The sequence below is a fragment of the Astatotilapia calliptera genome, chromosome 5 (assembly GCF_964374335.1).
Source record: "Astatotilapia calliptera chromosome 5, fAstCal68.1, whole genome shotgun sequence".
Taxonomy (NCBI): Eukaryota; Metazoa; Chordata; class Actinopteri; order Cichliformes; family Cichlidae; genus Astatotilapia; species Astatotilapia calliptera.
This window is the reverse complement of record NC_137426.1, coordinates 7,888,228-7,901,557: the sequence shown is the minus strand read 5'-3', so window position 1 is coordinate 7,901,557 and position 13,330 is coordinate 7,888,228. Positions and strand designations below refer to the sequence as shown.

Here is a 13,330-nt window from a genome sequence, read left to right as displayed (position 1 = left end):
CCTTGTGGTCTTCAAGGCAATGCATTACTGTCTGGCCCCACATGATACTTCAGGTCACCTTTTTCATTTTTCATGGGTCTTAAGCTGGACAAATGTGAGACTCACATTTCGTCCCACAAGATCTGGTCATTGACCTCCAGGGCTGACGCAGTGCAGCGGAGCAGCCACAGCGCGTTTACCTGCTGTAAATCTTTATCTGTTTGAATAATTACTCATCCTCTGTCTAGGGACTCTCCAGTCTTAAAATGATAGATGAGTATTACCCAGGTAATGCAGAGCTGTGCTAACAAAACACATATAAACAGATACTAGGGCATACAGTGATTACATTAATGTCTCTAGCCAATAATACTGCTGTACAATACACCCTAGAGGCTTTTTGATTAAATGGTGTAATAGCGTATATGATGCATTGAAAGCTAGCCACCAGAAAATGAAACTGAGTTATGTAAGTTCATCATCATGTCATTTAACAACTTAAGAGGTTTCTGAAACAAAGTCCTTATACTTTTAATGCTGAATCAGAAAGGAAATACAAGCAGGAATCTGTTAATGTGTAACATAGTTTCACATTTATTATGTTAAAGAGGAAGGAAATCCAGTTCACTTAAGACATAAATCTAAGCAGTGCATCCAATTTTACTGCAAAGCTCAGTGATCTTAACAGTTGGAGACTACAGATTTTAGTAAATAAGAATAAAATAGAAACAAATAATTTATTTGTTTTTATATATGTTATTCAGTAGAGCAGTATATTTTGCATAAACTGCCATGTTCATGAAAATGGCCACTTGAGGCTAACTGTCAGCCCAAAGCTAGCACATCTACAGGATGGCATAATAATAATGGATTGGATTTATATAGCGCTTTTCAAGGCACCCAAAGTGCTTTACAATGCCACTATTCATTCACTCTCGCATTCACACACTGATGGAGGCAAGCTACGGTTGTAGCCACAGCTGCCCTGGGGCAGACTGACAGAAGCAAGGCTGCCATATCGCGCCATCACCAGTAGGCGGTAGGGTAAAGTATCTTGCCCAAGGACACAACGACCAGGACAGAGAGCCCGGGGATCGAACCGGCGACCTTCCGGTTACAGATACGCTACCCAACCCCCTGAGCCACGGTCAACTAACAACAATTTAGTTGCTATTGCTAATTTTCCTCATCCTTGAAATTGTTTTTAAAAACACATCTATTTAAATTAAAGTGGACCTAATCTGCCCATTTCTGCCTCAATATTTTTTTAATTCTTGGACTCCACTAAAGTAGTTTTTGCATAACTTAGAGGTCAAGCTAATTCTTAGTAATCTGCTTTTTATACTGTAAGATGCTTGAAACAGCTGTTTAAGCTCCTTTGCCTTTAGGACATTTTCCCTTGAAATCAGCTTTCTTTTGATTGGCTAACCCTTACAGACTGACAGTTTAAACACCAGGTGGTTGGGCTTAAGTCTAGGATTATTTTATTTTAAAAAGTGTAAACCGCATGTATGTGTAAACTTCACTCTATTCCTTTTGGAGAATGTGAAAAAATCCTTGGTATATAGAGATATCCACAACACCTTGTTGTGTTTTGCCTTGGTTTTTGTTTATAATTTATTGTAGTTATATAATGTAGTTATATTTATATTTTTGAAATGAACTAGTCAATTAATAAAAATGAATAATCAGCAGAGATCTGTGTCTACATGTTAAATCTATACAGTCTAAAGCTAGTTTTATACTTTCCGTGTCCCAGAGTCCAAGGGGGTCCACTTGGGTTCCAGTGACGTAAATTTCTTCAACGGACGGTGAATGGAAGGGTCCGTGGATAATTTACCTTACAATGCACCAACTACGCATGCACTGAGCTATCCGTGACTGTGTCCGCCACTAACTATAATCCAGGCTTAAAGTCCGTTGGGGTATGTTTTGTTTCTGGGTGTCTTAAAATTCTCATTTGCAAACATGTCTGTCTCTGATATTGTCTTGTGTCACAGACTTTAGACTTACATTAGTCACATTACAACGCCCCAGCTGGTGGACTTCAAAGAAGTATTGTAGGGATGACTACTTGGTTGCGGTGTTCCTAATTGCTATTTTTTAACGTCAACATTAAACTTGCTAATGTTAACGTAAAAAATTAGTTAGCTCCAACTCACCTAAATATGGTCGCTTCATAACATGGTGTCATAAAACCCAGATGGTTTTCGCCAAATGCCAAACTTTGAGGATTCAGAAAGTACCAGAAATAACGTCACTTTTATATAAGAGAGGGTTGCTAAGTCTTGCTAAGAAGGAATTGTTTGGGTTATGTTAAATGATATCTGATCTTTACCTTATGATATTAAGTAACATTTACTATGATCCTTTCATTGTTTTAATTTTTTAATGACATTTATTGACAATCAGAAACATAAAATATCATCAGCCTTATCCAAATAAGGAGGACTGAGATATGAGGTTCTTTAATTATTACCTAGAAGTTGATTCATGCGTGATGATTACATTTTAGATGTAACATAAATGATCTCCGGCATAGGTGAACAAACAAAACAACGGTTGAAAGGACTTCCCAACAAAACCCCATCTGTGGAGCATCGTGTTATCACATAGTGCCAGGATGCCTGATCCCCTCTCCACTGTAAAGAGGTGTACGTCGACCTTTCTGTTCTTCATCCTCGAGTGCTGAGAGAGCAGATGGAGTACCTTGCAAGATTGGTTTGTCCTGTGCCAAACATCTACTGCTCATTTGTTATAAAGCGGCTCTTCTTTGGTTTTGTTTTTCTAAGGTCATCATATTAGTTCTTTAGTTAATAAAAAGGCTATAAGAGTAATGCAGAAGCCGTGTCTAAAAGTCCTCAGTCAGCAAACTCATGGCACAGAATCAATGATTCAAGTAATACCGTAGGTATTAATCAATATTAAAGCTGTGAGGATTGCATTGCCACTCATTGCAGCGCTGCCTTCACACTTTGATCAAAACTCTATAACAACAAGGTCATCAAGCATTGTTTTTACTGGGCTTGTTCCAGCATCCAAGTCACTGGAAGAAACTGGAGACTTTTTAGAGTTTTATTACAAACACAAGCTGCAGAGGTCCAAGTGACTTTGCCCTCAGGAGGGTGTGAACTACAGTACACAGGCTGCTGTCTGTGCAGCTTTGAAATTGGCTTAACGTGTCTGCTGACAAAACAGTAACCCAATCTACTGATATGAGACTCATTGTCTGAGCTTTCATGTGAGACCAGTCCATTGTTTTCTTTTAAAGCAACGAGACAGAGCTTGTCACTAACTTGGAGAGTAAAAGGATAAACAGAGTCATGCAACAGTGATATTTTTAGATCCATTAAGGGGTGCAGTACAGTGTGCTGTGTCACAGTGACTGGACCATCTGCTTTGAATGGATTTCTTGGGGTGAATCTTTTTGTAAGGCAGGATAGATGTGATCTCTTCATTAAACACCCAATGAATTATAAATGATAGCCTCACATTAGCTTTGACCTTGCCAGAGCCACCTGTCTGTTAAATGCTAAAATGCTACCAGACCTTGTCTTTGGGCTATCACTGTACAATCAGTGATCAGTGGGGCAGAATGGTGGCCCGCTGACCTGAGTGTTAACTAGAGACACGGACAGGGCTCCAAACAGATGGTAATAAAACAGTCAGTATGTTTCAGCATGAAAACACTGCAACTACGTTTTTGATGGAGGAAAGACTTAGCACAAAAAATGCATTAGATATATAAAGTCTACACTCATAATACCTTGATATCGTTTACACATACCAACTGAAAATGTTTCCTTCCTGTGACTGTATGGGACAGTAAGACAAGTTAAATAGTCAGTGCCTAGCCTTAGAAGCCAAGATAGATAGTCTTATAAATGATTCATAAGGTCTGCATATTTAATTTGGTGCTTTTGCTTCAGAAACGATCCCAGTCAAAGGCATTGTTAGGCACACAGTATTAGAATTTCTCCATCCAGTGACGAGCTTTGCCAATAGAAAGGAAAAGCTAATCACGTTTCTATTTCACATTTTTGACTCAAAATCCCCCCATTTTTAGATTGCTCTATAATTTGATAATCCCTTTTTGATCTTCACACCTATTTCTGACAGAAATTCTATTCTTTATAGGCTTTTTTTTAGAGAACACACAATGACAAACATCTGCTCCTCCAGTCTTGATATACATCAATATTTAAAACAGCCTGACTTTTTCTGTCTCGTGATGTGACACAGTGTTAGGCATGAGTTTTTATAGAAACCTGAAGATACAGAGAGGGATGCCATCATGATATCAGCAGAGAACCAACAGCGAGTAGGCGTTAATAACAGCTAACATGAGGCGTTAATGAGTATTCATGCCTAAAGCTATACACTGAGACTTACACCTCCATTCATCACCATTATTATTAAACACAGGGGAGAAAAAGATGTTTTAAACATTTAAATTAAAACACAGGTGCATTTCATCCCAGAAAAGAAATTATCTAAGGAAACTTCACACTTTTAGAATACACGTTTAATGAAAGGCACTCTTTGCTGAATAAATAAAACAGCAAATTATGACTTGAACTGTACAATGTTGACACACACAGTAAGAGTCCTTAGATATTAAGTGCTTCATGACATTGTAAAGTGCTGAGTACCCAGGTGACGTTGATGTCACCTTATTGCATTTTAATTACAGGTATTGCTCTTTCCATGGGTGAAAAATAAATTTTTTTTTCATCCGCACGTCACGTCATTATTGCATATTGTGAGGTTATTAAAAAGGTACCAACTGTTTTTCAACTATATCCATTTACACTTTAGTACAAGCTGTATTTATATGTTTCATAAACTTACATACAGTACATTTTCAAGGTCAAAATGTGGCATGCATATATAGTACCAATTCAAATAAACTGTGCACATTTATCATTTGTTCTCTTCTTTTCTCAAATCCACTTAAGGTATTGGCTTTTCCCATCACATGGAATACAATGCTCATTACTATTATGGTTAAAATACTACAATGCATTCAGCCACAGTAAATATTCAAAGGTTAATTTGCTGATAACAAGAAGTAAACCTCATTCCAGCACACTATGCCATGCAGTTAAAAATGAGAGAAAGAAGGCAAATGGAGATATGTTCAAATAAGAGTGCAAAGTCAATTTTTTTTTGCCTTTGTCCTTTCTCCAGCTCTCTCAGATACAAACTGAAGACACATGTTCTTTCACATTTTTTTTACACATTTTTTTCCCCTGCCAACAGTGGATGGTGCAAAATTCCAAAAGTGCTTAAGAGATATGTGGAAAAAAGCATTAAGTGCATTGGATTGATGTGTTTTTTAAAGGGTAAATTCACATTACACTTTAGAAGGTGATCCATATATCTAATGTGCATAATTTGGAGCAAAATCCCAAATAATAAAAGAAAAGTTGATTTTAAAAGCTGAAACTTTTTCATGCAACTACTGCATGTACAACATTATACTCTATTATATTAGATTTATATTCTTCAGCCATCTAAAAGATTTATGGCGGACATGCTAATGTGCCAACTGTTTGTCACACAGATATTGTTATGCTGTGTCATATGGAGAAGCGCTGCTTCTCCACAAGAATAGATTTGCTGATAAGTCACTGCGTGTGCTGATGTCCTTTTGCCTGGATACATTCATCTGCCCTTGAAAATCATGCCAAGTCCTCTCAAGATTCTGCTGATTATGATGAAGTATAGACTGACATGGGACTGTGATGTAATATGAGTACTGAATATACTTCCAGTTCTACTGCTGCTCAAAATAATTTTTGATTTGTTTTCTTCCGTCACTTAGTCTGCTAATACAGCCCAGAGGGACATTATACAACTGCCTGTCCCGTCGTTACAGTATTTACTCTAACAATAACATTTTCCAAGATTAAGTATTTGCCTCAAGTACATAATTGCTATGACATTTTTCTTCAAAGTGCACTGAATGAAAGATAATATGTTATACCTTTCAGTCATTCTCATAAAGGTAACTGACAGTAGTTGTAGTAATTGCACTTTGACACATTCACATGCAGGCAGACAACTTCTGTGAAAACTGTATCGCCAAACATACATCCATAGATTTATCCATAACCCTTTATCTAAGTCAGAGTTGCAGGGTGGCTGGAGCCTATCCTGGTTGCCACAGGACCACACGGTTCTTATTAATACTGTAATTTATCTGCACAAATGCTGCCATGTTTGTTGTATAAAATAGAGAGAAAGATAAACTGATTAGCCAGTGTATCTTATTAATGGATATGTTTGTTTTGTCCATTTGTTTTTCATGCCCTTTATATAAATAAATACTTGAGTTTCTTTATCAGTGCATGCCATTCTTTTCATTCTGCCAGGTGCTGTTACTTTTGTTTAGTGAAAGTGTGCTTCCACACTTATTTGCAGCTGACATTTTCTGGGCAGCCTCTGCTGCTGCATCCATCACCTGTTTCTCCTCCTGCTCAGTCTCACGGTGGTAAAAATAGTTGAAGTTGGACACGATGACAGGGACGGGTAGGGCAATGGTCAGGACACCAGCAATGGCACAGAGAGTGCCGACCATTTTGCCTCCCATGGTGATGGGGCACATGTCGCCGTAACCCACAGTGGTCATCGTCACCACAGCCCACCAGAAGCCATCAGGGATGCTAACAAATTGTGTCTGGGGCTCATCCACTTCTGCAAAGTAGATGGCACTTGAGAATAGGATGACTCCTATAAATAGGAAGAAGATTAGCAGGCCCAGTTCCCTCATGCTGGCTTTCAGGGTCTGCCCCAAAATCTGAAGTCCCTTTGAGTGTCGGGAGAGCTTAAAAATTCTGAAGACTCTCACTAGTCGGATGATTCTTAAGATTGCTAAAGACATGTTCTGACTAGAGTTCATATCGTCATCAGGTGTTGTAGCCAGCTCTGTTCCCAGGGTTACAAAGTAAGGAATAATAGAGACGATGTCGATGATATTCATGATGTTATTGAAGAAATCACTTTTGCTTGGGCACACTACGAAGCGGACACCGAGTTCAAAGCAAAACCAAATTATGCAAATAGTCTCCACTATGAAAAAGGGATCAGTGAAATATGCTAGCAGGTTTTTAGTGGTCTGATGAAGGTTAGCATCTTCTCGGCTGCCATTGATAAATTGGGTTACACCCGGAATAAAGTCATTGTCCTCCCTGAACTCTGGCAGAGTCTCTAGGCAGAATATGAAGATAGAGATGACAATAACAAGGACAGAAACCAGAGCAACAGATTTGGCCGCACTGGAGCTCTCTGGGTATTCAAACAGTAGCCAAAACTGTCGCTGGAGTTCATTGGTGGGCAAAAGAACTTCTGGCTCTTTGATAAACCCTTCATCTTCACGGAACTGCTCCATTGCTTCATGACCCAATTCATAGAAAACAATTTCATTTGCAAATACATCTAAAGGTACATTGGCTGGTCTGCGGATTCTCCCTCCTGACTGATAGTAGTAGAGAATCCCATCAAAAGATGGACGGTTTCTGTCAAAAAAGTACTCGTTTCTCATTGGGTCAAAATAGCTTATCCTCTTCATAGGGTCTCCAAGCAGTGTCTCTGGAAACTTATTCAGGGTGCTGAGCTGGGTCTCAAACATCAGTCCTGAAATATTGATGACAACTTTCTCATCTTTTTCTTCCATGTAGTGCTTTTCAAACAAATCTTCACTCTCGTAATAATCCCTCGGCATCTTACTGAAGACACTGTTGGTGGGAGACTCACTGTTGATCAGGAGCTTTAGATTAGAGATCAAACTGCCACTGCTGGAGTTGGCTTTGGTGGTCAGTGTAAGAGGAGTGGAAGGTGAGAGCCCCTCTGCACCAGACTGATGGCTGCGTCGTCTTCTGTGTGGTGACTGTTGAGGAGAAGTCAAACGCTGGGTTAAAAGGTTCTGATCAGCGGCCTCTGATGTAGGTGAGGTTGGGTACCCAGAATCACTTGGGTCTCCCAGGTTGATGCCAACATCATCCATGTTCTCAAAATTAACTAGTGGCACCTCCATTGCCTGTCTTGTCACTAGCCACAGCTCTGTCTATCAACGTTTTTTTGTAGACAGAGGAGACACCACAGCCAGTGCCACACGGAAGATCCTGGCAGGGGCTCCCTCCTCCTGGTTATCATTCAGGCAGCTGTACACTACTTTTTGGGTTCAGACCTCTGTGTAATCTGTGAAATAGGGGTGGGAAAAAGGAATGTTGTGAAATTGGACAAATGCTGCAATACACCTCTGTCAGCTCCTGTTTAGATAAGCAGAGTGCCAGCCATCTGATACTTTGCTTGTGCAGTTATCCCCCCCACCACCCTCCAAATTCTCTCCGATAACCTAAACGAAAACACAAACTTGGCAAATTCGGCCCTGAAAATGCTTACATGGAGTATGGATGGTATTATTGCTGATATGTATGGCAAAGCTGTTTCATTATAGAAAAACATCTGAACTTTCATTTATGACTGAAAACAGAGATTCATCAAAACCAAAGCACATTTATTTTGTCTCAGTATCTAAATGTTTGTCTGTAAGTACCTAACTAGTGACTTGTTTAATCCATCCAGACGCTGTTCAGCCTCAGGATAGTCTATCAGCATCACATTTACCTTATCTCTAAGAGGCTGTTTATCATTCCGTTTGTCTGGTTCGGACAGGTAACCAAATCCTGACACACGCTCGAAGGCTGCAACCTCTGTGTCCACTAGACACCAAGGGCCCTGACAGACTTGGGACTCAGTTTCCACTTGCAATGTAGCAGATAATGTAACAGTCTGTTCTTATGTAAGAATATTATATAGAGGTTATGCAAACAACTGAAATGGTATATTGATATATGTTTGGAAAGGAGTTACTGAGCCCAATAAAAAAATGGACAAAAAAGTGCATTTTGGACAGAGTTCTTGGATCTCAGACATTTGAATCAATTATTATTATTATAATGATTTTTTTTGCTGCAGAAACCTTAAAATTGAGTTAACTCAGCATTATCTCACACCAAGATGATACTGAAAGACACAACAAATGATATTACCTTAACAAGGTCTGAACATCAAAGCGCTGCCAAATCACGTCCAAATTTTCAATTAAAAAGTTAAAAGTTTAAATCCAGCTGTGTGCAGATGCCTGTACCACTCACCCATGTCCCCGCTCTGCAGAAGTTATTGTGTCCTCTCTAATCCTGCCTGGCAGCTCCGCTCTGCTCCCCTTCACTCCCTTCACTCTCCCTTATCCAGACTCACAATCAAGAGTGTCTCAAGCTCTATTAAAGCTCCCACTGGGTAATTTAACACCGAATACGAAACCAGAGATGCCAGAGGTACCCACACATACTCACAAACGTACACAGTCGCACACACGCAAACACAGACAAACTAAAACACACGTAAAGCGAACTCACTGTACTTTAAATGTGGGGGTCACCTGGCTTTGTTCTCCCTCCTCCCTCCTCCACCACTGGAGATAGGTAAGCTCTGTGATAGGAGATTTACTCCGCAGGAGCCAATCGCTGTTTGATGAGGCAAAGGGAGTGTGGGACCCCCTCTTTTCCGCCTTTCCTGCAGAGTAAGCACCCACATACAGGATCATCCAACCCACCCTCACCTTGGGATTTAACCATATTTTTTCCCTGTTACAATACTTGCCATTACCCTCATTACCCTAAGCAGAAGAACACATCATCCTAGGGGCTTCACCTCCCTTTTATTTACACATGTACACAGATGTGAACTGTTACTTCACCTGCCATTGACAAAACTGTCACAACTGTTTTCTAAATCTTAACAGAAATCTGCTTTTTACAATGGCTCTGCAAACATGTGATGCAAATCTATAACGTGCTAATTCTAGTGTGTGAAAAATATGAATTACAACATATTTTAGTGAATTCTATTGATAAATGGTTGAACTTTTCACAGGGGTTTAGTATATTCTGATTGTGCTCTCCCCTTGAGGTGTGAAGACTTAAATACTTCTGCACCTTCTGCAACTGAGATTTTGTCAGATTAATAAAGCAGCTAAAGTCCAATTCAAATTGAAATACTTTAATTACAGAGATGCTATACTAGTTAGTATAGTTTAATTGAACATAACCTTGCACTTTCTCAGAATGTCATCCTATTTGGCAGCACAGTTTGATTAATATGTTACTGGATATAAAACCAGTTGATGGAAACCAGAAATCCTTCCTTCATCTCACTTTTGCTCTGCTGCAGCCAGGAATCGGCTGTCTCCTGAGCCCCTGTAATACTGAGCAGGACTACTTCACATGGCTTCAAGGTCACAGAAAACTATTAAGACTTTACAGTCTGTGCTTTCCCATTGATCATCAACACTCACCTCTTGACATGTCATTATGTGTTCTCACATGAACATCATGCTCATGTACATTCATAAATATTAACTTAAGGGGAAATTCATGCACATAGAGCATGGCCACACAGAGACTTGCATGTGCAAACATCACCCAGCTAGGTCAACATTCTCAATATGTAGGGATCTTTTTCTTGTGTGATCCTGTTATATCCTGGACATGTCATTGAGAGTGCAGTCAGTCGAAGCATGACCTGTCACTTAAACACTTCATAATAGAATTTGTGACAGGCAAAGAAGGACAGGAAGATGGACAGCGAGGGGTGTTCATATACTACATGAGTCAGGCTGAGAGGGTAAATAATCGATGTATTCCTCTGCAAAACGATTTGTCACTGAAATGAGGAAAGGGGCGGTAAATGCCTGAGATATGAGCTCCAGGATGACGTGGACTGCAGCTGCTGCAGTGTTACTTGTCTCACGAGTACCGACAAGGTACCAGAGGGATAACGTCCCTCCCTCTGCCCTTTCATGCAGCCCTCAATCCATCATCCATAGCTCCTCCCTCCCAATATTCAGCCCTCTCCCCGATGACACTGTCACCTTACTGATAAACACAGTGTGTTGACAAAGCATTTTCTCCAACGTGAAGGCTTGTGTGAACCATACTGACGCTGCATGGGTACAAATCACCTCCTGCACACCTTTATGGAGCCTGACTTTGAGCCATGGACACCTGCTAGAAATAGTAACAACAGCTTATGAAAGCTTAAAATTTGCAATATTTGAAAGAAGTATCAAGTTTCTTTAGTAACCGTAGCAATGTCACACCCCGAAAACACTGACATAGGTAAAAATCCAGCATTTACTTTTTGATCTAATGAAGAGTAGTATTTACTTTAACTAGCACTAGGAAATACATTATTAGAATGCTTGATTCATCTCTCTTTTGCTCTGCAAAAAGTATACTTTTGCAGAGCAAATATGTATGTGACTACAGTGACTACATGCCAAAAAGATAGTTATACTTCCATAGAGATTAAGAGGCCGTGTAGTTGATTAATATAGTTGATTAACTGATTATCAGCAAATGTGAGCCCCTCTATAAAAGCAGACAATTTGGCAGTTTGCTGTCTAGAGCATTCAGCTGTGTGTTAACACATTGCAAAGAAGAAAAGACATTAACAGTGATCTTAGCAACTGTTGCTGCACACCAGTTTGTGAAGCAGTTTAAGGCCATTTTCAAGCATTTGCAGTCCATTATTTTACAGTGAGAAAGTTTATTCACGTGCGTAAAATATTCAAGACACTTTCCAAAATCTTCCTCGGAAATTTGGTCAGACTGTGGAATGCTGAAAGAAGCTGCACAAAACCCTAGTGCTTCATCTCATACTTTATTGGCCTCAGTTAAATGTTTGTTAAGTGTGATTTGGTATCTATCAGCATCAGCTGGGCAACTCCTCCGTATGCCAAAGTATTCTAGAGTCGATGTGAGACCATCTGTCCGACAGCTAAAGTTTGGCCCAATCTGGGTCATGCAACATGACAATGATCCCAAGTCTACAACAGAATGCCTGAATAAGGAGAGTCAAGGTATTGTAGTTGTCCAGGTAAAGTCCAGATCTCAACCTGATGGAAATGTTGTGATGGGACCTTAAGAAAGCTGTGAATAAACAAATGCCCATAAACATTACTGAATTAAATTAATATTATATAGAAGCTGCTGTTGAATCATGGGCTGTTTTGTTTCTAACAGACCGCAAAGAATCCTGGGAAAACACATTTTTTCCCCACATGACTATTTGTGAAATCTCACAGGTAAATTTACCTTCTGACTAATAGAATTTTGTGTCCAAACTATATTATAATTTATTGGGTAGTTTAAATATATTATAAGTGTAATTTCTCAACTCTTTTGTTCAACAGGGACAGCAGATATTTAAAAGGCAAAATGCCAGAAAGGAAGTATAGCTGAACACTGACAGACTGCATGGTCAGTGTCTTAAATCCTCCATCCACCAGGATGCCCCAAGGGTTTAAAATAATAATGCATGAACTTATAAAGCTGTCAAATAAACATTATGTTCTGGCAGGTTCAATGTTTTTGAAATGTATACTTGCTTTAACTTGAAACCACTGACTTCCCCCCCCCCCCAAATGCTCAACAGCAAACATCTTTACAGCGTTATACATAAAATAGTTTTCATCTCTACAGCAAATTCCCCTACTTATGACAGCTTGCTAGCAAAACTTTATAGCATTTGCTGATAACATTAATTGCTCTAACACCCATAACCTGCCACCAGAAGAATCTCTCAGTCTTTCTCTTTTGGCAGTTGCTCCACTATCTTCAACGACTACTCCTCAACTGCTTGCTGTTTGGAAATGTTTCTCCTTGCCTGCAGCAGCCTTAAAACAACACCACAAGGGGAGTAACAAACAAAGTAAAGTTGTGGGGGCAGAAGCTAAACAACGAGCTGAAAATTAATTAATGCTGAGCAGGACCACAGATTCAGTTGACATTCTGCTGTTCTATGGTGAACGAAATGTGCTTTTCACTGTAATTTGAAACACTGTAAATAAAAAAAATTATTGATTTTAGCTTATTTAACTACTGTTTTCTAGTGAATGTTCTCAGTTGCATTCAACAGCTACACTATTTACTCACTGCTGAGAGACTAAATACACCGTTTGAAATGACAATGAACATAAGCTGGGAACTACTCATCTTGTGCACATGATCTAGGTAATACTATCTCAGAAGCCCATATGCTCAGAATGCATTGGCTTGCCCATTAAGGGTGACAGGATTTCAATGTGCATGTCAGGTAGCACGGATTAGACATTCCAGCCTCGTAATCTTATAGTGAGGTAACGACATCTGGTCTAGTAATCCTATATATTGCAGTAGAGGTGTCTTCATTGCAGAGTACTATATATAAAACCCTTACACAAGTCAAAGTATAATGTTAGGGAAGCTAAAGTGACATGCTCATCCAGGAGGATTTAAGATGCAGA

The 13,330-nt window shown here is 39.5% G+C and overlaps 1 protein-coding gene across 1 annotated transcript; it reads right to left on the bottom strand.

Moving 5' to 3' along the window:
- Nucleotides 1–6,049: 6,049 nt before the first annotated feature.
- LOC113022021 (potassium voltage-gated channel subfamily A member 10) lies at nt 6,050–8,200 on the bottom strand. Its single transcript, XM_026166982.2, has one exon. The coding sequence runs from the start codon at nt 8,015–8,017 to the stop codon at nt 6,326–6,328; it is 1,692 nt and encodes a 563-aa protein (XP_026022767.1). The 5' UTR covers nt 8,018–8,200; the 3' UTR covers nt 6,050–6,325.
- Nucleotides 8,201–13,330: the final 5,130 nt, after the last annotated feature.

What these genes read in the sequence shown, in the direction of transcription:
- LOC113022021 (XM_026166982.2), bottom strand. Translation starts at nt 8,017, where the DNA reads ATGGAGGTGCCACTAGTTAATTTTGAGAACATGGATGATGTTGGCATC.